Raw genomic sequence first — 24407 nt, 5'->3', positions numbered from 1 at the left:
GTCCTTTTATCCACTATTGGATTATGGATCCTCCACACTGCAGCACTTATACCTAAGTTCAGTTAAGTTTTGTCTTAATATATTTATCTTCCTTTATGCCTTTAGCCCTGCATTTCAGTTCTTCATCACTCAGTCATGACAGGTACACCCACAGCTACTCACAAGTTGTGCGTGACCACAATATCAAAGGGTTGCGGCTCTGGCAGAAAAAGATTTGGGAATAAAAAGTCATGCTGTTTTTCTGCATGGCTTTCACTATACATGTGTTCTTAAAAATGAAAAGTTGCTGCTCCCTTATTGGATTGACTTTCAGAATGTTACATGTCAAATTTTGAAACCATTTTTCTGCAATATCTAATTGAAATATTCCAGTCAAAAAAAAAAACCTGGACTAGTTAGAGACAGTGGATAGAAGTAGTTTGCCCCAAAATGTGTTAGTGGATAAGGACTGAAGTTGCATTTTCTGGGAAATAGCTTTAATTCAAGCTCAGTTATAGCAAATTAAACATGTTTTCTCTATTTGAATCTGGATACAAACATGGGAACTGAAGACCAGAAAACAGTCAAAAGATGCGGGGAAGTTGCAGATATATCAGAACAAACAGTGAGATATGAATAGTGTCGAAAAAGTGAACCTGCACCACAGAAAGGAAGAAGAGATTAAACATGTTAAGACAGAAATATAAGAGGAAATTGTTGTTTGTCTGCTTTAACAAATCGGGTAGTCTGCAATCACTCATCAGGCTCAAATAAGCACCCAGTTTTTTAACTGTTACACAAAAGTCTGCAGAAAAAAATTCTACCTTGATGCCTCAATTTATTTCCAACTATGAAAAAAAACTTTGTTTTTGCTTTAATGTGAATGCAAAGTTAAGGTAATTTTGGAACAGAAGTGGTTTGATGTATATTTGCACCAATAGATATCAGGAGTTAAGATGGAGAAACCTGTGTGTGTTTTAGTATTTGCACACTAAAAGAAAAGGACTGTTTAGAACATGCATAAATGCAAATGATTTAATAAGTTCAATCGAGAGACATTTTAAAAAGCTTAAAATGAACTGTCTAATAGGTTTCCTTTTTATTAATGCTTTAGGTTAGAAACTCTGGAGTGGATTGCTTGTTTTAATGAAGAAAAAGTGTGTATTTAGACAGATCAGGAAATCCACTGTAAATGTGTGCACTTGTTGGGTTTAGAACCTTTTAACTTTGGACATTTTATGCAGAAAACACTGTTCTCTCTCAATGAATTACAACAGATGCACACAGCACTTCACATCAGGCTAAATGCAACCTCATTTCTTCCATTGTTTGCATGTTTGAAAACCTCTACGAGGCGCTGTGTGTTTTCAGTGATAGCTAGGGGTCAAAAATCCTCTATGGAGGTTACGTTGTTACATATTTTCATGTTATACATTTCACTTACCTGAAACTGAATCTTCCTGAGAACTACAACAGTTTTTGGAAAAAAAAGTCTACAGCAGCTTATTTCAACTGCATCTCTGTTGCTAAGATTCACATTTTAGCTAAAAAATGATTTTAAACCTTCCAAAGAGTTAAATAGATTCAATTCCTGCAGTTACTTATTAAAAACAGTTATGATGCACAGAAAAGTGTCTCCAACCTTTGAACTTTCCACTCTCCAGCAGCGCCCCAGACTCCTCCAAAGAGAAGAACTCCTCGATGGAAACAAAATTGTAATCTACTCCTGGGATTTCTCCATCTCGTGGCTGTCTGGTCGTACCTGAGACAGAACACATTAGGCTATGCGTCAGATAGAGCAGCAGAAAAACCTAGAAAACATCAATTAATCAAGGTTTGTCTGATTAATCTGCACTCTGAAACAGGTTAGAAAAGTTTTAGTAAACAAAATTTATACTTTGTTTATATTTCTAAGTTTACATTGTTCAGAAATTTGAATTATTCAAATAATAAGCAGAAAACGTCTAAACAACTTCATGCAAGTTGAAATTTTGTTTAAGAAACTAAAATTAAAAATGAATTAGCATGAACCCCCCCCCCCCCCCCCCCCCACTATAAATCAAACTAAACCAGAATTTTTCATACAGTGTATTCACCAGAGGCTCTTTTATCATAAACAGATAAATAACAACTAAACGAAATATGAAAGAAGCGCATAAATAAAGACCTTTTGTCATTCTATCATTTCATATCAGTCAACTAATCAGTGGTCAGTCTGTGGTTCTTGATGTTTAGTTTGATCAAAAACAACCTAAAAGCCTTCCATATCTTCAGATCATCAGCGAGTTTGTTTTGATTTGGCCCAGATTTCAAAGCTCCACACATTTAAGCACAAGTCCAGGCGTGTGGAGTGTAGAATACCACATCTTTTTGTTTGCCATTTAGATGGAAGAGCAATTTTAACGTGTGATTCTGAGTGTAGGGTGACATTGGAAAAGGTCGCCCTCCTCCAACCAGACACGATCTCATCAAACCCAATGAAAAGATGCATTTCTCTCCTCCTCCTGGAGGGCCACATGTGTTGCTCATGTGTGCATTGTGTGTGTGGTTTTGTGGGGGCAGCAGGAGGAAGTCACACCCAGCTACCCTATAAAACCTGTGATTAATGCAACGCCATCCTGGGAGCAGCTCTTGCAGCCACAATGACACATGCAGGACTGCAATGAGGATGCAACACACACACAGAGAACAAAAAGGATAGCTCATACAAAAGTGCAGCCAGCTCGCACATGTAGAACACACACAAAGGACAGCCTCTCCATCAGCCTGACCTCCTCTCTGTTTACTTTCTCAGGCAGCTCTGCAATCTTGTCTAGCTGTGAAGCATCTGTGCTGTAGTCCAAATCCTTCCACGGGCATAACTCCACATGCTGTTGAGCTTTTCCTAATTTGTGCTATTTCTCCTGAAAGTTGTGTGTTTGGACTCTTCCTTATGATAAAATTCCCTCCTCCATCTAATGACTTTTTCATAGGTGCAGCATTTTTAATTGCTTTTTTTTTTTTTAGAATTATTCATCACGCTGGTGCATCAAGCTCTGCTTTGCACAAACATCTTATCTTCTGTGCTGGATTGCATCTCCACTTTGAACACTCTTAGGCAAACTGAACGTGTTTACATCTATTTAAAGATCTGATCAAAATTCTTAGAATGTCATCTAATGAGAATTACACCTGTCTTTCCCTGAGGAGCCACAGCTAATGTGCTGCAATGCAGGATTAGATTTTTAATGACTGAACCTTTTAAACTACTATCATTGCTCTATACTAGGATGGACTGTTATTTAAATATTCATATATAAATGTGTAAAAATGATTTGCTTTATATATAGCATCTCAGCAGGGAGACAAAGAATGGATTATTGACATCCTTTTCTTCCCTGCCTGTCCCTGTAGGCGCCGCCCCTGATCTCCTTGAACACGGATGAGGTAGGAGGAGGGGTGAAGAGGTAATTATACAGAACCCTGTATCAACATCCAGGGAGAACTGCCTGTCAAAATCCTTGCACCCGAGTAGCAAACAATGAATCCCACAGATGAAAAGGCCACAGACAGTGTGCCTGACATGCCGGAGCGAGCATATTAAAATAACTAAATGATGATGCTCTTTATCTCTGACTCACTCTGAAGACAATTACAAAAGTCTTTTATAATGAAGATGAAGAAGCTGGCAGCCTTGAGACCATTTATCTCTGAGTCATTCAAGGGCACATGTAAAAATGGATATGCATCAATGGATGGGAACGTTGGGAAAGGGTAATACAGGGTTCTGACAAGCCTGCATTTAGATCAAAGTGGGGCCATTTTTAAGTAAAAAGTAAGCTATTTACATACTACCTTTCTGTGGAAGGACTAACTGCGTGACTGTTGTGTGCTTACACATGTACCTGCTACTCTGAGCTCCGCAGCCAGCATCCGTCTGCCTCAGTATTAGCACACAAGTCCATTAGACTGCAGCCGTCCCCTCCTCCACTTTGGCACTGATCAGCATTTGCTTTTAATTTAATCTCCCCGCTTTAGATTATTGATATTGGACCCTGCATTTACTTAATTCTGTCAGTCATTTCCTTTTAAAGCAATGTCCTCTTAACTGAGCTCGAATAATGTGATTAATGCATTGCCGCCAATTTTTACATCAGTGTCTTCCTGAAAGCCCTTGTGAATTTATATGCTTTACAAATAGCCACATTTTTGTAGAAAACTATCTCAAAACGTAGCTTTTTCTACAAAAAACAAGATATTTCAAATGCTTGAAACGGGACGGATCTCACCAAAAAATGTTTGAATAATGTACAGAATAACAAGGAGCAGGAAGAACATACTTATGGTCCTGAAGGGGGCCACAATGAGCCACCGATGAAAGCTTCCTCAGCTGTTCCTGGTAAACCCAGCTGCCTTCTCGAGGAAGAACAATTCATAAAAATAAAGGAGGAAAAAATAGCCTCAATCGTCTAAAACGAGAAATGATGGTTTTAGATCCGTCTCTGGATCAGGCTCGTGTGCGTGCGCTTGTATCAGCATGAGAACAACAGCATCTTACTGTGTCGTCTTGGAGAGATCAGAGGATTACACACCCAGGGGCTGAGCCTGCCTTGTTGTCGCTCTTACTAAATTAAAGCACCCAGAGATGCGAGGAAGTTCGCAAAGTTTAGCAACATGATGGCTCAAGGGCGTTAATGGCTCGTGTAACGCATTACGTCTTCTAAACAAAAAAAAACAGCCTTTCCTTGGAGCTAACTGAAAATGTCACCTGACCTCAAACGCAACAGTTTGTTGTTTTTTCTTCCATATAACTTGAGCAACTCAGTCGCAGCACAGCGGATTGCAAAGAAAAAACTGAGAGGGCATCGGTTCCAATTAAAATTTAGTGTCCGAAGAGATGCAGCTTTCGGCCTCTTGCACCATCTTTTGAGCTTTGAACTGGTCTTTGTTGTGTCGGTTATAGTGCAGCGTAGTGGCAGTCTGTGCCATATGACCTACTTCTTGGACTAAAGGACAGATTAAAAACAACTCCATCCTCCCAGACAAGGTCAGGACTTCACATACACACTACAGGTGGTGTGTGTCCTCTGTATGACCTCCTGAGGAGAAAACTGAAGAAGACAAAGCAGACTAGGGAACAGCACGAGAAGCACAGCCACGTCTCCACAGTGCTCCGCTGCTTTTATGCTCTGTTTGCAGTGACGTCATGAAATGGGGGATTAAGATAGCAACAGATGCACAACTAGGAGCTGCCTTTGGCTGCCACTGTGTGCAATTTGATTCATAATCAAAATGAAAGCGCTTGTAATTGCTTAAAAAAATTGAAAACCTGGTACAGGTAGCTATAGCAGGATTCATTACCAGATTACCACCAGCTATTCAGCCCGCCTGCAGCTCATCTGATTCTTTCTCATGGCTTACATTTTTTTCTGTCGGAATGACTAATTATAGATTGAAAACATTTTAGTTTCAATATACTATATTTATTTAATTAGTTAATTAAGTTACCCATGCAGACACGAGGAAGTGTGGAAAGTGGTTAGACATGCCTTAATTCCAATTAACACCAAGATATTCTCATGGCAGCGACAGGAGGTTCACTGTCACAGAATTAATGAGGTCTGTAATGAACAAAAAAGATATGCTCGGCTGAATTATTAACACAAAGTTGAATAACAATTATTTTAGGTTTCACCTGAAACTCAGCTGTAACAGACATTACACAGCGGGAAAGATGCATTCAGATTTTCATGTGGCATCTATAAATATTGGAGGAGACTTACAGGGTATTGCTCGAAGAAGAAGGTTCTCTCTAATCACCTGCTGGAGCTGGCTGTCTACGGAACCAGGTGTGAAGCACTTGCTCAGATATAACCTGAGATCCTTGCACAATGTGGAGCCTGAGGGGAAGAAAAACAAGGGTGGTGTCAAGAGGAGAAAGCCAAAAAAATACAAAGAGGAGATGAGGTGGTGAACAGTAATTTGGTTCGAAGGTGTGATGATCTCTGTTCAGTGTGTCTAAAATAATCATCGTTACTCTAGCAGGCTTACTTTAACACATTTCATTACAACGCTGACTCTCATGTTCACACCTGCTGATCTCTATGCATTGCTTCAGTTCCTGGACTGTGTTTTCCTGGGTCTCTAATGCACAAATCTGCAGCGTTGAAGGGAAGGAGCAGATCACTCCGTTTTCTCTCTGTGATCTCTTAATATCACCTCAAGTGTTTTATGGCCTCTGATGGCAGGTCACTTGAGGTTATTGATGGGCCTGAACACATCTTCCACTTGTCAAAGTGATAGATGGGCGCCGTGTCAGTGTTTCCTGTGCAGGCTGCTGCATAGCTGTCCAGAGCAGTGACACCTTTCTATCCCCTCTGTCGTTCACAGTGGCTTTCAAGACAGAAACAAGCCAAATGCTACAGCTTCATTACTGGAGGCATTCATTTGCATACAAGCACGACTGGCCACATATGTTTGCAGCCTATAAATGGAAATGAATATAGCCGGCTGCCACTTAGGAGAAATGATGGGCTTTTGTTTAACTTGTTATGAAACAGCAGCTATTTTCTAGTCTGTTGAAGAGCAAAATTGAGGCCTGAAAATAGGCCTGCAGCTAAATGAGCCAACAGTGCTTAGGTTTTATGACCATTTTATTCATTCTGCGAGCATAATAGGAATTACAGAAATGCAAAAACATGGATATTTCTGAATTTGATCATTCTCTGGTGTGGGTCTCCGAATTGAAAGCTGTAAAATGCTTCTGGGTTCAGGGTGCCACGTATTTGATAGCTGAAATTGAGGGAGTTGTGGTTGTAGTGGTTGCTGCTGAGAGGTGAGGAAGAGGTGGGCTGTAGCAACCCAGAAAATCAGCTCATCCATCACCTTCCACACCACATTGCAGTTGAGCTGCCCAGCAAGGGCTAGAAAGACTTCACGGCTGACAACGGATCTACCTGCAGAAAAGGGAACAGGAGCAAAGGTCCCCGTTTACACCCTCACTGCCAAATCAGCTATCAATCTGGCGAGGAAGGCCATTAGGAGCCTGAGTCAGGTGACACTATATTGACACACTGCTTCATTCTGAGCTAGCCTGGCTCTTAACTAGGACCCCTGTTTACAATATCAAGGCCTCTTGAGGGGTGTCAGAAAACTGTATTGTATTGTATCTCCGGACATTTTTAACTCTCATATAGAGCACTCACCTTGACATTCACCAACTAACTGACAGGTACAATTCAGAATGAGGATGCTACAAGCTCTACACAGTGCTTATGAGGGCCAAGGGAGTCTAAGTAAGCTAGACTGTAATGGATAACTTTGACATGGATGACACTTGCAGTGTGCTAAATATTGTGCAAGACAATTATAGCATGCGACAAAAACTGCTTGTACAAGTTTGGAGGTAAACTAGATTTATAGACAGATATTTAATCATTTACAGACCCACTCCAATGAAAATTGTATTTTTTATCATGTTCTTGATGCAGTTTTTTTTAATATTTCTTTATTGAAATTGTTGTGAATCGGGAGCAGATGAAATAATGTTATTTGAAAACGCCTGTAGTTGTGACGTAAGTGCTACAGTTGGTGGACCACAAGCTCCTTGCTCCGCTCCATTCCAGTGCATATACTTGTACACAAGGGGCTGTACGGCTGGATAGCTCCAATATTGCTTGCTGTTTTTCTTGCACCACTAATGTTAAATTGGGGTTTTGAGGACCTGTAAGCCTGCATGAGAGCAAGTAAAAAAAAAAAAGATGGGTAGTCAGGGCAGGTTTACTCTGCACCCACAGTCCCGCCCACAAATCAGATGTGAATTTCTAATGAACCACTGTCGCTAAGCAGAAACTTTGTCCTAGAAAATGACACAGGCTTTTTGGTTTAGGCTAAAAATGGCATAATAATAATTAAAAAAAAAACACTGAGAACGCTTTTCAATGGAAAAAAAGATCATCGGAGTGAGACTTTAAACCTCACAAAAGGAAATACTTTTCCCAGAATGATGATGTATGAACATAATAGAATAATGTCAGATGTTTTTAATCACCACCAATGCCATAATTTAACATAATTTAACATGCCTCTGTGTCTAGACTAGGGGTCTGCAATCTTTAACACTAAAAGAGCCATTTGGCCAAAGTTCTTATGGAGCAAAACCCAAAGTCACAACGTCCCACTTCATCGTTTGGATAAATACAATTTGTGGCCATTAAGCCTTTTATTCATAAAACGTAGCGTTTAGATATTTACAATAATTGAAATAAAACACTTTTATTTTTGTTAAACTTTTTTTAACTTTAGACAGCAGCCCACAAGTTATTTTCAAAATAAAATACATCTTGTGTCAACTAAATAAGCAATTATTTTTCAAAGCATTTGCATTTTTCCTAAAAGCCAAAGAGTCACAATGGGGAAATAAAAGCCGTCCGTGGATCCTGAGCCTAAGGTCGCAGACACCTGGTCTAGACTGATTAAAAACCTTGGCAGGCTTACTTTTGGTCACACAACAATTAACATTAGCATCACGTGTAATTTCAGTTGCTTTATTTAATTATAACTTCAATACTGCCCAACTATCTAAGTTAACTAACTCAGTGTTGAGCCATACCTGGTGAGACAGTTTTGATACGTATAGGATGAGGACAAGAGTTGAGGACCCCACGAACATCTCCTAATGTCATGCCTAGCACTGGCGTTCCCCCAATCTCTAGGATGATATCGCCCACTGTGAGGCCTCCCCCTTGAGCCGAAGTGACAAAAGGAAACTCTCCATAATCCGCTCCTCCACCAATGGCAATCCCGAGCTCTGACGTGCCGAGCAAAGGCACAAAACTGTCTTGCACTTTGGAGCGCCAGTGTAGTTTCTTCCCGGTTGTCTTAGACATGGCAAACGAGCTGTAGGAAAACAGAACAAGAGCACAGGGTAAGATAAAGAAGAAAAAAAATCAAAGTGTCAGTTGCAGAAGAAGAACCGGGAATAAGTGACCTTTGCCAGTTTAGAGTCTGAGAAGTTTCACATCGGAAGGTATCAAACTCGTGAAAAATTCCCATGTCAAAATTCAAGATTTTCTTGAAATTCAGGAATAACACCAAATGTTGGAATAACATCTTTGTTTTATGCAAACACATCACAGCACAGCAACAACCGTCCCGAATCAAAGCAGCTTACCCTCATGCTTGTAGAACTCCAGCATTATGTTTATGTGTAAACAGGCGACACAGGATTACGTCTCCCAGCACGCAAAAGTTTCATGGGAACTCCGTGTTAACATTGCATTAACATATGAAGACACTTTTTAAACATTATTACCTCACAAAGAAAAGAATTTCATAGATGTGTCTAAATAATAGAGGTTTGCTTTTTTTGAGCACAAAAAATATCCTTGTATCATCCGCTCAGACACAGTTCAATAGGGATGTCTATGTCGGTGCTAATTAAAACTACCTTTAAGGTGACAAGTCTTACAGCAAGGCTGTTTGATGCTTAAGGGTGAAAACACTGTGTTTTCTTGCAATATGCTTCTTGAAGAGCAAAGGTGAACGTGCGGCGCCTTGATGTCACTGACATGGTGAAGATTTGCTTCAGTCAACCATGACTTGACAACTGAGGTGCAAGACAATAATTTCTCTGACATGATTAGAGCTGCAATCACCTTAACACGCACGACAGCGGAAAAACATGTCAAGCTGATCAAAAAAGGAAACAAAAAGAAAGTGAAACAAAAGACCCCTGTTAGAGGAAATCTGACATTCTGAGGAAAAAGATCAGATAGTTGCTGAATGCTTATCAGTTGGCGTTCAATCGTTGTCTGATGTTAAATCTATTGGCCTATATTTGTTGATTCAAGAACATATCTCCAATGAAGACAAGGTTTATGAACCTGACATTTTTTGTGACCTTTTTGTCATAAAACTTAACAGTTGTTTTATTTTCACATGTGATCCTAGGCTAAAACGTTGCTCGCTTATAGCATTAGATTCTTAGGTTATTTCTGAATTTACTCAGATCTCCCCAACCCCTAAAAGATTTTTTGGCGTGGGATGATTTTAAAGCCATTTGGACACACGTTCACTTTTTTTTTAAATGCCAAACATAATATTACCCATTTGCCAAATGTTCATACTGATAAGTATGAACATTTTAAGAAGACTATTTATGAATCCACTGTATTCTGATGAAGAAGACTTGCATGACCTATAAAAATGTAATTTTCATACAATTTGTCAACCTTATGCTGCATTCACATCTAACACAATTCACACTTTAAATTCACAGCTTGACGCTGATGCTGCCTGAATCGCGTTCAGTGTCAACACAGCTTTGATGTTCTAATGTAGCCTAGCAAATCTTTACTGATTACAATATAATAAGTCAAAAACAAAAATTCTGTTTTATAAAATGGTGGCAGTATTGCAGAGATGGAGTGGTCGACCTCTGATTGGAGGATTGTAGGTTGAGTTCCAGCCTGGTTCCTCCATGTGTCCAGGTGTCTTTGAGCAAGACACTGATCCCCACATTGCTCCTAGTGGTTATAGGTTGGCACCAGTCCTCGGCAGTGTAGCCGCCATCAATGTGTGAATATATGTGTGAATGGAACTGTGACTAAAAATCGCTTTGGGTCTTTAAGGTAGTATAGCACTTTATAAGTATGAGGCCATTTACCATAAACGTAACAATTCGTCAGTATTGACTTGGCACTAAACATTTAGCATAAAAAGACTAGTTCTAGTTTTCTCATGTGATGACAGGCTAGAAATCTAGGTAACGCTTTCTTTTACAGTACAGTACTTACAGTGTACTTAAGTGGTATTTACATGGTTATTGTGTAACTTCTGGGTATCTAATATGGGTTAACACAGGGGTCTGAAACCTGATGTTCTAAAGCTTTGGGCTCTTTGGCTTTGAAGAAAATGCTACCAATTTGAATAATTAATTGGGTTTGTGGTTTTGGGGAATTTTGTTCTAGTTAATTAGGTTTTGTCATTTATTTTTAGACTTTTTATGTGTAGTAAAGGGTTTAGCATGAGAATAACATGATCTTATTGCATTTAGAAGTGTAGATTATTTAAGAAAATTGATTCTACACCAATGTTGTTTAGATTCTATAGTAAAAAAAGAAAAAGGATGATGGGACCAAAGTCATAATGATAGAAAAGGGCATATTTGACTTTGTTTCATTTTGAGTTTAAGTAAATTTGCTGCTCCAGGAAGATCTTGTTTGACACAGGGTGTATTTTATTTTGAAAGGAAGTCATATAGGCTCTTGCCGAGTGAAAGGTTAAAATTGTTATTTATAGAAAACACAATGTCACTATAATTCAACTGCAGAAAATATTTGAAAGCAATCTTTTAAAAATGATACTCAATCACTGCTGGAGCCTATCTTTATTGATCACAGAAAGTGATGAGTTTAGATATATTTGTCATTGGGCAAAACTTTGCGCAGCAACACTTAATTCAGATTAACAATTTAATCCTAGACTAGGAAGCAGATTAGATTGTTAGATTTGCAAGATTTAGCCAAGATCTTCTTAAAAGAGTAACATGTTTAATCTAGAGGCACTCAACTCTGTGGGCCTTCCATTGTAACTGATAAAATCAATTCAAGGAGTCAGAAAAAGGCTGGATATATCTAATAAATTCCATTTGAATGACACCTCAAAAGGCAGATATGACAGATATCTACCCTTGTACTGCTGAGCTCCAGAAATGATGTCCCTAGTGGTTTATTTACACTGAAATTGACAAATGAGAGCAGTGGGTGCAGCAAATTGAAATACTGTGAAAGCAGAACCATGTAACAATGAAATATGAATCGTTTTTGTTTTTTTATACTTTAAGAACAATCTCAGAAAAAAGGGTGAGCACAGAGGTCATAGGGAATCATGAGGCACCACTCAGCCTGAGGTTGGCACAGGATTTACTAGTTTGACCTTGCAGATATGTAGCTTGGTAAAACAAAATGCATCGTGAGAAAAAGTTCCAGTTTTGTTGCATGGAAGGTAATTCTCCAAAACCAAGATCAAGCAGTGAGTGTACCTTAGCCCTATGTTTTGAGAACTTCAAAAGCTTTTTAATAACCACATTGAAATAAGTCACACAGTTTCCTGCAGCCTGAAGTTATGCTCATCACGTCATCCCTGCCAAACAGTGGCCTCAGTCCCTCTCTGTCTACCCCACTGTGAAACCTTCTGCAGCAGAACTGTCAACCTGCCTCCCTAAAGCCAGCCAGCCAGCCATCTGTGCAAACACAACACTGACTAACACTCCACAAGTTAAGGATGCTATGAAAGAGGAAAAAAAAACAAGAGAAAACATATTTACTAATTTCAGTGAAACATATTGAAAAAATATATCTTCTCTATGTTTTATGTATTCATTTGTGTGGCTCTTAACTCAGACTATGACCTAAAAACATTTATTCTGGAGTCAACTCGGTCTGAAATTTTCAAAGTAAAATTATCTTAATCTCTCCTAAATTGACAAAACTTTATTTAAAGCTGTAAATTGGGGTGTAACGAATCATTTAACAACTACTCAGTTCACAATTCATTTCATAATCTGTGGCTGACGACACGATTCATAATAGTCAATATTAGTTCATTTTGAACAATCCGATTCACTGACCTAAAATCAATCCAAGACATCTTTGGCCAAAAATTCAACCAGTGTGACTCAGAGATAAACATCCTGGTACTGAACAGTGCAGGTGAAATTTTCCATATTCCTTGTATTTCTTTCCAGATAATCAAGTGTAAATTATATATTTGTGCAAACAAACAAGTAAACAATAATTAATATCAAATCCATTCACGTTTTAGAAATTCAAGTTTTAAAATTCTCCTGTACTTAAAAAAATATAAAAACAAAAAACAGGATAAGCCCAAAAGAGAACAAAATAAACAATAAATGCATAAATTAAATCAGTTAATCGTCCCCCCCTTAGCTATAAATGTACCATATATAATCTTATCTTATTTTCTAATTTTGGATTTTCTCTTCTCTTCAGGGATTGCCACAGCAAATCAGCTTCCTCTGAACTTACATAATCTTATATAATGTTTCATTTCCCATGTTAAATAGTCATTGTTATTTTTACTCTCATCTTTGCCCAAGAGTTGAAAATTAATAGTTTTTTTTTCTAACTAAACCATTGGAGTTTAACAACTTGTAGCAGTTCCTCACAAGATTTGTGCCAACTGCCCATTGCTGAACCTCAAAATGTGAAAATATTTAAGAATAAACCTTTGAGTCTACAGTGACAATGTATAGCAGTTTTTTTTTTTTTTCAAAAAAGCCTACAGCTATCAGGGGGTCAAAAATTGTGGAGAAACGTACCAAGCACACTAGCTGTAATGAACAGAGCTATAAAGACAGTTTGGAAAGAGGTCTGTAGTTTCACATCTTTATTATATAATGACCAGTGTGTCTGAATCTGTCAAAAAGATACATTGACCTAAAACTGGGGTACAGGATTATCATTTCCAAAAAATGTATTCTCCTGTGCACCACCCCTTATTCTAATACCTCTATAATCTTCATCTCTTCATCCATCATTAGGAGAGTTCTCTGAATTTGTCAGTAGTAAGTATTAAAAAGCTGAAAATAACACAGCTTGCGAATTTGAAATATTTATCTTTAACTAATGAAACTACATTGTGTGTCTGGAAAATATTCATGAAGTCAAAATGTCATTTGAGATGAGCTGTTGTTTTGACCTCCTGTTTTTTAATGGGGGTTTAATGAGGTGCAGTCTTTTTTCTTAAGGCTTATAAAGAAATGTAAGTGAAGCAAAAAAGCTTTTTTTATTGAAAATCCAAACTCAGACTAAAACACTGCACAGTCTGCCCTCCATTTAGTGATTTCATAAAGCAGAATATAACAGTAGGAACACAAACACAATAAAACCCATCCGCTCCTTTTCAGGAACAGGGTTAAACCCCCAACCTTAACAGTCAGATGCATGTTTGACCTCTAGATAGATCAAACTTTATAAAAAATCTTGTCTGAAACACAACTTTAAACAGAAAAAAATAAGTAAGTTGTACAGTGGATTAGAAACAGCTGCAAACATGAACAATTACGGCTTTTTACGGAAAAAAGAACTTACTTTAAAGTAAACCGTAATTCTACTGTTGTAGTCTAGTCATTCAAAAGTTTTTTTTTTGGGGGGGGGGGGGGGGGTGTATCATTTAATCTTTCTTTCATGTAAAACCTTTTTTTTAAATTATTAATGTTTGTTTGTTTTACTGCGTGGAGGCCGGGAAGACCAGCACGCTTGAAAGATTACGTCTCTCGGCTGGCCTGGGACACACCTTGGGGTCCCCCCAAAGGAGCTGGAGGAAGTGGCCGGGGCGATGGAAGTCCGAGCATCTTTGCTTAGACTGCTGCCCCCACGACCTGGTCCTGGGTAAGCAGAGGAAGACGGATGGGTGTTTGTTTTACTTGTTTTTTTTCCCTTCCTTCTCTTGTCTTAATAAAGTTATCATCAATGAATTGATAATAATAATAATAATAATAATTGATACTTTATTTATCCCACAATGGGGAAATTCTTCTCCGCGTTTTGACCCATCCCCTAGGGGCTCGGAGCGGTGAGCTGCAGACTAGCCACGCTTGGGGGGGCGACAGCTGGCTGGGGAGAGCAGGGATTGATCTGCTAACCCTTTGGTTGTTGGACAACCTGCTCTACCGCCTGAGCTAGTGATTGTTTGTTTCTATCAATTTACAAAACCCAAAGTGAGCGGTCAAAAGAAAAATTGAAATCAATATATAAAGTCAAAGGTTTTTGCGGGTTTATGGTCATGCATGATCAACAAATCATACCAAACAGGTGCTACGGATCATCAGTGATGCACATGAGTTGAAACCCAGTCATGAACAGAAACAGCTGTTTAGTAGGCTTAATACTAGGTGAGGAACAGCCAAACTTTGCCACCAAACTGCAGTTGTTAAGGACAGTTTCTTATCATGGGAACAAGACACAAGATTGTTCTACTGCAGGGGGGTCAAACTCATTTTCACCGAGGGCCACATCAGCATAGCGGCTGTCCTCAAAGGGCCAGATATAACTTATACTGTACATGTAACTAAATGTAATGAAAAATAAATGTAACTACTCCTTAATGTTAAATAACTCATTATTTATTTACTATAACTTTGACAATTGCAGTTGCATAGAAAACATATATTTGCTTGTTACTCTAGCAGAAATCATTTTAAATTTGATTTTGACAGGTTAGATTATATGGACAGTGTTTACGTAAGTCCCAATGTATAGTTGCCAAATCTGATATTTTAAGACTGATTTCCCCCAAGATATGAATAAATACACACCAATTTTTTTTTTATTCTAAGAAATTAAAAACTTTTATGGTAGATAAAATGGGGGTCACATTTGGCCCGCGGGCCTTGAGTTTGATATGTGTTCTTCTGCATCAGCAAGGTCTCTTCCAGACAAAGATTTCAAAACAGATTGCAGTACGAAATGTGCTGTTCACGTGCTTTTGAAGAAGAACGAAGAACTGGGGTTCAGAAAAATGACAGCAGGTGCACTAGACTGATGAGTCAGTTAATATTTGGCTGCAGCAGAAGGCACTTTGGTCATTGAAGGGCTGGAGAAGGGTGCGATAATGAGTGTCTGCGGGCAACTAAACAGTGGTGGAGGTTCCTTTAACTATTGGGGCTGTATTTCTACAAATGGAGTTGGAGATTTGGCGAGGATTACTGGTGTGAAATACATGTACATACAGTACTTGTGCAATGTGCAAGACCATCAGGGATGCGTATCAGTCCAAAATTTATTCTGTAGCAGGAAAACAACCCAAAAAAACAAGAATGGTAAATGGTGTATGCATAGACAGCTCAAAGCACTGTTCAGTTACAGTCCCATTCACACACACTGATGGGGGCTTCGCTGCCGAACACAGGCGCCAACCTACAGTATAACCACCAGAAGCAATGTGGGGTTCAATGACTTGCGCAAGAACACTTTTACACGTGGGAATCGAACCTACGACCTTCCAATCAGAAGTAGTACTGGAAGTGGTTGTATGACCCCCACAAAGCCCTGATCTCAACACCATCAAATGTGTCTAGGATTACATAAAGAAGCAGAAGGATGTGAGAAGGCCTTACATCCACAGAGAATCTGATCTCCAAGATGTTTTTCCAGCTGGAATCTTGAATGCATGCATTTTTAAAGTTTCACTTGTGTTTTGTCTTTCTAGGATTTTTGACTCTTTGTGACTATTTATGGAAATTTTTTAACACTGACAAATAAACTAATATTTTTGTACGTTCAAACTCTCAGCTTGCATTTCAGCCCTTCTGTCTCGATAAACTAAATGACTTAGAGAGCTGCATCTGTGGACTGATGGAGGTTTTTCTTAAATAAAGCCTATCAAATAATAAGGAAAATGTAGAGAGTATATTAAAGAGGAGCATAGTGAAATCAAAGATTTTAAGCAGCTCTTTTAACTTTTTGATTCAAAGTAGCAGGGTTTTTTTGTTATTTATCATTCAATAATTGAACCAACCACTAGTCCAAAAAGAACCAAGTGGTAAGTTGGACACATCCTTTAAAATGGACCAGTGTGGTTCGGCCACACCTCATTCTGATTGTGCGGCTTCACTGACTTGAGCAGGCAATGCTTACCACTCCACGTCAGCTTTCATACCATTCAAAATGGATGATCATGATTCATTGGATACCAAATTAGAAAATGCCCCCGAGTGCCGGACAAGTCACCAGCATTTTTTCCTTTTCTGTCAAAGAAAAGGGCCAACTCTATGATACCATCAAGTAAAGCTTGTGTTGGGGAAATGGCCAATGCAGCATCAGGGAGAACATCATTTCATTTTAGATTTTTCAAGTGTCTTTATGCATTACAAAGACTGACCTTGGCATGACTGTTAACCTACCAGCTTTCATCGCAAACATATTTCAAAAGAGTCATACAGTCAAAAAATTAAAGGATTTCTAACCATAAAAACATCAGAAGCGGTTATGATGTGTGACCTTTATGTCAGGAAAGAGCTGACCATCGTCATATTTCACTTCCTCCTCAGCAGAGCTCAGAATCTTTAAAGATCCAAACAATGACCTTCTAGTGTAACTTCAAACCACCGTCTACCAAGGGTAAAAAAACAAAACAAACATCCTCCTGCTATTCTTAGAGACAGTTTTTGCACCACTCTCTTATCAAAAGACGTATGCTAAAGGCTATTATGACTCAGTGTATAGTATAAACAGCCGTGCCACACAGTTGTCTGTTTGAAAATGACTCTTTGGCCTGAACTAAATGAACTCATGCTTGTGTTTAACTAGAGAACAAATACAATAATCTAAGTTAATTATGCACTTTTTTTTATTCTTAAAAAAAAAAAGTAAAATTATGCTTCGGGATTAACTATCACAAATAATTTCAACTTCTGCCCTGCAACTGTATCTTTATCAGGCAACACTGGTCCTACCCAATTAAAATCTTTGTGGTGATTAGTCCAAAAAAAGCTGAGGCCATTTTGCCTCTGGAAGCTGGTGCTCACAAGCAGAATATCTATATTACGAGAAAAATTAACTACATAGTTATTTCAGGTTGGATCTCGGGGGTGTTCATTTATTAAAGTTAGAGATGAGCTTTGCTACAAAGCTCAATAATTCAATGTCAACTTGAGGTAAAACAGGAAGGACGAGGAAGGAAAGCTACCGACATTGGGAAGCAGTAATGTCTTCAAAGACCTTCAAAAAAGAAAAAATTAATCAGCAAAAATCCTCAATTATGGCAACTAATAGCTTTTTCTGGCTCAGTTGAAAAGTCCGGAAAAGGAAGATATTTAAACAAATGAATTCACTTTTCTTACTCTTTTGATTTATTTCTTTTTAAATCTACAGCATAAACAAACAATAATTTTTAAAATACTTTTTTTACAAGAAAAAAAGTCAGAATAATATGGTCAAAAATAATCTTTAATTACTAAAATCTGAACACTTAAGGACATAGTAGAGTTAACTAATTAATCTGCTTGTTGGAAAAATCAAACAAAGAATACATTTTGCTGTCAGTGTTTTGAAAATTAACTTCTCATTCCTGGCTGGTTATTTTTCCCCCCACAATCACTTTGCAGTTAATGAACCTTTTGTGCAGCCTGAATCCTTCCAAGATTAACAACTACAGGCCAAGTTTGCCTCAAAGCTGATTCTTTTTGCAGTCCCACCTCCACCTTGAGCTCTTCTGCCACACCTGCAGCACATCCCATCGTCATCTTCCAGCTCTGATGCATCTTATGCATCATGCGTCATGCAGAACTCCCTGTTCTTTGATCCTGATCCTAAATCTGAGATGGAATAGATAGCAATTTTAGACTGAATAGCTCCATGCTTCACTACTGTAACACATCGATGCTTATTTAGATTCATGAAATGTAGGATGAACAATTATGAACATATGAACAATAATTCAGATAACCAAAATATAAAGAACATGCAAAACAAATCAACTAAACTCTTTGTATCACTTCAAATCACTAAAATCACTAAATTCTTCATCCTCTGTTGGAACAAATCAGCCAAACTCGGGGTAAGATTGAGCTCATTGACTGTATAACTGGATTCATCGCGTGTGATGTCACCCATGCTTCTGGTCCAACCAAATGAAGTCAATTCAGTTGACCTTTTTCCATGATATGTCCTTTGCAATGTTTGAACCAGATGTCCTCGGTAGGCCGTGATTGGTCCGTCTACATTTCTTTGGCAGTCACTCTCTCCAATAAGGAGTAAGCATGTTAGAAGGCCACATCCCTACCACTGAAAGTGCGCTAGGGAGAATCTGTCAATCAAACACTTCAAAAATCGACACAGGGCCACCTACTTTTATTGAGGCATCTGATTGGTCAGTTTATAATTTGAATAACTTGCACTACAGTAAAAATATCATGAAAAAAAATTAGGGTTAACAAGAACTTGTAAATAAAAGGTGGTAGAGCAGGAATGTTTTTTCTGATGAACATAAAGACTGAGTAATAGATGTTAATTTCTCAATAGAAGTCTATGGGTTTTTGGCTTTTTGAGACCAGCTGGTACTTCCTATTTGGAACGCGAGGGGGTGATGGGTTGTTCATCCCAGTTCCTGTTTTACTGTCAGTGGTGGTTCTTCTTCTGCATTGCTGTCAGTGGCAAATACTGATACCCGCATCTACAAGGCCCTCTAGTGGTTGTTGCTTTTAAAAAAAATTATATACAAGTCACACCTGAGTATAAGTCGCACCCCCAACCAAACTATGCAAAAAAAAAACTTGACTGGTACTCCAAATAAATACAACAGATGACACTCGTTTTAAAATACTGCAATCTTGTAGTTTAATTTCATCGTTTTTATTGATCTTTAATTTTTTTCTTTTCATTGAATCTTCTTGCATGTGGCCAAAGCACTCCCATTTCTGTAACTTTGACCGTCCTGTGAGGACATGAGGTAGAATACAAAAAACATTACCTTGCCTTTAATGAAAGAGTTGTGTGTGTCATAAACCAGCTGGTGAGGAAAATGCTTTACGTATAGATTGATGATTAAATGAAAATAAAATGCACAATGCTTCAAAGATCATCATGATCATCCTGTTTTGGGTCAAGCATCCACATTCTAGCTTGTCAAAGCAGCACTGATTACTTCACGGTCTTTGTATTGATAACAGGAGCATAGCGGTCAGAGAAAGCACCGGCTGTCAGCTCTTGTGATCCTCCACGTGCTCTCTGTGTCTTTCTAGATGCCGACCCTCATCCCCATCAAAGCCACCTCTCAGCTCGCAGATCACTCGCTGACATGATCAGCTTTGACCACGGCAGACTTTGATAAACTTTTTCGTTGGGGATAAACTTTTAACACCATGGTATGTTTGAGCAAAACTCTGCATTTCTCTGGCTGATTATGTCATTCTGTGGACGCAGATTGTTTTCTTTGCCTTAAATGAGCAATCGAATTTGTAAGTGCTCATAAAACCATTGAGCTGCTTTGACATTGTGAAACAAGGCATCCTCTCTCGTCCACATTTGTTTCCGCTCGGGAAGGATTCTACTGTAATGAAATTCGCCTGCTCAATTAACTCAGGCAGAGTGCTGCATGAACTCATGTGAGCATACTTTGTATTTCATGCATGTACACTGAGAAATGAAGAAAAGGGATTGCTTTCTTTCTTAAATGTGAAATCTGGTGGATATTGATAGACTGACTGTGTGCTTCGTCAGCTGAAGTGTGCCCTGCATGCCAAATACTACAATTGTTGCATTACATGGAAAATATAAAAACAATATTTTAATGGAGGACTTGATTACTTGATGACTTCCTTTCCAAAGCTGTTTTCAGATTTTGAACAGCAGATAACATGTCGATATGCATTTTCATAATATTTTCAATGATTTTCCTGTAGATCAACCTATCTCAATAAAGATAACAGTGTTTATATAAATTTTCCTTTTTTCCATTAAACTAAATATACTTTAAAATGTACTCATCAAGGGAAAAAAATCATTTTTTACTTAAACATTATGCAGATAAACTGTGATTTGTAGATGCTCTATGCTAAATATCAGAATAATAGTTACCTGCTTCTTAATAATAATTTCTGCTTTCAATATTTTGTAAAAGCGGTTTTTAAAAAATCATTTTCTTATTACAAAGGCGCTTTCCTTTTCACAGCATTTCGAAATAAAAAAGGTGATGGTTTTCTAAACACTTTTTGGCAAACTAAAAGATAAATGTCGACAAAAAACAAAAAACTTTTAAGATGAATGACCTAGCGCAGTAAACACACTTATTCCTCCAAATAACTTGTAATACAGCACACAGCTTTTGATTCTTCTGCATCTTCCTAGAATGGTGTTGAGGGTTAGACAGAATTTATAGCTAAATATAGCCAAATGAGATGCCTTTAATAACCAAAAGCCTTAAAACTTGATCAAAGCTTTAGCTCACAGACACGAAACGAACAGCTGAGATTCTCCCCATCCAGACCTGACCACCTCATCCCACATATTCATGCCCTGACCTCTCCCTCTTAGCATCTACACCGGGCCATAGAAGCTTCACGGGGTGTACTAAACCTCCCTGATGCTCACTCACGTCAAATCTAGGGCACGAGATTGCTCAACACAAAACAGACCGCAGTGACAGATTTAGAAATAAAAGATTAAATGGTTGCAAGCTGAGAAACACTAAAAAAAGAAAACACAAATCTCCTCCTGTCATTTGCAGATACATTTCCTCTCCTCTTACACACTTAGCAGACAAACTTTATCCATGAAAACCTAGTAAAAAAAAAAAAAAAAAAAAAGCATTAAGTCAAAAAGTCCTAAATCTACTCCAGTTCGCGATTTTATCTAATTACTGGTAAACGCCGCTTTGGTCCTGAACATAAAAGGAGAGCAGGAAAGATTGGTTTAGCACCTGTCTACACTTCTTTACTGACACAGACACACCTGACAGAATGACACCAGCTCAGTGATGTGCCTCTCGGGGAAATTGTATATTTAGGGTTAAAGGATCAAGGTCAAGGCAGGGGCATATTAGTAGGACGAGTTGCATCGTGTACACTCTACGCTTTCCAAGGTGCAGCCCAGTGACAACAGGTCGTCCTTTACCAAAATTTATTAAGCCCCTCACTGTGATCCTAGATTAGCTCTCATCAGGAGGAGGGAGCAGTTTAATTAAACAGAGCAGATTGGCTCCACAACAATTTGTGTATAGGCCGAGAGGGACGAGCAGCAGAAATGATTACAAGAAAAAATAAGAAGTGAGAGGGTAAAAATAGAGAAAAACGATTGAAAAACGAAGGTGAATTCACTTAAAAAATAAGTGAAATCACAAAAACAAAATGAATAATTCAGAAGTGGAGGTTCAGTTTGCTATAAAGAGCGTTATTGAGAGGTCGAAGTATGGTAACCTAAGCAGGCCTTCAAATGTGTGTGTGTGTTTTTTTGTTAGTGTGTGTTCAACAGACATACTGCTGATTCAGTCGGGATGGGTGAAGGTGACCCGAGCCTTCCTCTGCTGCCTGTCTCTCCACCTGATATTGATCCCAGTTGTCCAACTCAAATCTGAGTAGAGAATGCATCCTCTGCTTACGGACGTCTCAACTAAAGCGTAAATCATATCATCATCATCATCATCGATTTGCCACCACAGTCGGAATACGCCACATACATTACCCACATTAACAACTCGCAATGAATCTGTAAATGTGCAGGGCCCATATTTGCAACTAGAGTGCATTGTTGTTTAGATTTCACACAGAATTGAGGAAGAACTAAGAATAGAGCAGGCTACAACTGCAGAATTCAAATGCAGTGGCTGGGAGCAAAGGTTTGGGCCACAGATGGGGAAAGTGCCTGCATAGCTCTGCACTGTCAAGGGTAAATGGCCTCGCCACGCACAAAAACACGCACGTACATAAATAAATGCGTGCGTCTGTGCACGCTTTCACCTCACCTTAAAGCGCATCATGAATATGCATGTTGCTGAAGGACGCAGGAGGTACATAATTAGACAATCAACAACTCCCAGATGACATGCATTACTACGACAGCAGGTAAGTTCACCTCACATCCTCATCCTCTCTTTTCAGCAGCAAAAACAATAAAGCGCTGGATTTTCAAACTTGGACTGAAAAGTGAAATAGGCATAAAAGGATTGCTTAGTGAAACCTTAAAGTCACAGCTTTCTTAAAGTGAAGAGCTCAGGAGGGAAACTACCCTGGGCGATCCACCACGACACGCATCTCTTCTTCTGACAAATCTCTCATTTGCAGTGTTACCTTGATTGCGCTCCAAATCCAGAGCAGCACACATGTCAGGGTCAAGCATCCATCACTTGTATAAGGGCACACCCTAAGCAAACAGCAACAGAAGCTTTGCTGCAACTCACAGCTGCCTTTGGTCCATCTACACACTCTGGAGTCAGTCTAGTTTTCCAGCCACAAATGGCTGCAGGTGCTCTTCTGTTTAGATTTTATTATGGTTATCTCTGGAGCTGGAGATTGAAAAATTAGGGAGGAAACAAAGAGAGATCTAACTTTCATGCATGAGCACAAACATGTGATGTCCAGCTGTTTAAGAAGCTTCACACCATTGTGGTGATCCCATGCAAACTTCATTTATTGCATTGCCATGCACGCAAGCTTATAGTTTCTATGCACACACTACACTGTCAGCCAGCACGCCCTCTCCATTCCAAACACACGCGCACACTTTTGGACAACACATTCTCACATTTCTTATTTTCAGACAAAATACTGACCTGCCCTGTCGCTGACACACGCACATTCTCTTCAAGCAGTTCAGCCTTTCAAAGAGGATCCGTTTGAACGCGTCTATATACATTGACCCGGCTGAGGTTAAATAAAGAGCCAGCACTTAAACAAATTCGAGTTGCGGGGTTAAAAGACAAACAGAAGCGGCGGCGGCGCCTAATGGATGCGTGAATGCGAGGATGAGGAGGGCTCTGGCCGCAGCCGGTCCCAGACAAAGTCAGACACGATGTGCACGGCTGACGGGATTCGGGATTTGGACCACTAGTGATGCTCCGAGAGCTGTGCTGGAGAGGGAGGGAGCGGAGAGAAAAAGAGGCACGTGCACGCACAGAAACATGCGCGCGCGCTCACTGCTGGGCAAATCTGACGGCGGCCGCTCATAATTTCCAGCAGCTGCTGCACTGCTGTGGGCAAACTAGTGTCGGACATGAGTGATGGCGCTCAAATGCGTCACTCGAACTTGCGCAAAAGTCTTTTTTTTTGTCTGATATGCAAATCACTTACCTTCATATTCGCGCTCGGCATGTCAGGTCCTTCCTTCTCCCTAAGTCTCAAGTCTTCAGATCACATGGGGTTTCTTCCAGAAAAGCTATTTAGTAGAGCCAATAACTGACGCCCTATTAAGAAAATTAAAAATTGCATTGATTAGAGTGAGTGAAGGTGTCGGAGAGTGGAGGCAGGCGAGATCAAGCCGAAAATATACCAAGGTTGACGCCTCACTGTCGTTAAATGCGATCTTGTTCTGAAAGAACAATCCACATGTCTCATGTTTGAAGGTTATCTCGAGAAGTTCCAGAACACAAAGGGGAGGGCAGGAAAGAAAAGAGTTCAAGTACCGCCCCCTAAAACAGTCTGTGCACTACCTGGATCTGTGGTATCACCTTTCGCTGTAAAGTCTCACTTAAGGCAGGAACAGGAAGGCAGACATAATGTGAAGGCATGTTTAAACCAGATCATCTATCTATTCAGTCCAAACAGACTGATAACAAACTCGTACTATTTTCGTTCTAAACTACAGAAAAGCAATGGGAGAAAGATGTTACATTTTAAAATTAAGTTTTAAAAATCAAGTTTAATTTCTGATTAAATTTAGTTTTGGTGTGGCCTTTTTCTCATGATGGTGGACATATATAAAGAAATAGCACTT

General features: G+C 39.1%; 1 protein-coding gene across 7 annotated transcripts in view; it reads right to left on the bottom strand.

The window, feature by feature from the left end:
- The window catches only part of magixb (MAGI family member, X-linked b), a 47191-nt gene extending 23098 nt beyond the window's left edge, over nt 1-24093 (bottom strand). For 5 of the 7 annotated variants that reach the window (XM_011477483.4, XM_078950294.1, XM_078950296.1 and 2 more), the window contains exons 1-4: nt 23248-23545; nt 8570-8856; nt 5742-5858; nt 1622-1741 (exon numbers count right to left, since the gene is read on the bottom strand). In XM_011477483.4, coding sequence (XP_011475785.2) covers nt 1622-1741; nt 5742-5858; nt 8570-8856; nt 23248-23330 — 607 coding nt within the window. In that variant the 5' untranslated portion in view covers nt 23331-23545. Of the gene's footprint in view, nt 1-1621; nt 1742-5741; nt 5859-8569; nt 8857-23247; nt 23546-23764; nt 23900-23963 lie in introns of those variants that run through there. The other 2 variants (XM_078950295.1, XM_020704828.3) reach the window with 2 other exon arrangements.
- Between the last annotated feature and the right edge of the window lie 314 nt (nt 24094-24407).

Source organism: Oryzias latipes, chromosome 7 (genome assembly GCF_053564925.1).
Source record: "Oryzias latipes strain Hd-rR chromosome 7, Olatipes_Hd-rR_3.1".
NCBI classification, from domain to species: domain Eukaryota; kingdom Metazoa; phylum Chordata; class Actinopteri; order Beloniformes; family Adrianichthyidae; genus Oryzias; species Oryzias latipes.
This window is presented reverse-complemented; position numbering and strand designations above follow the sequence as displayed.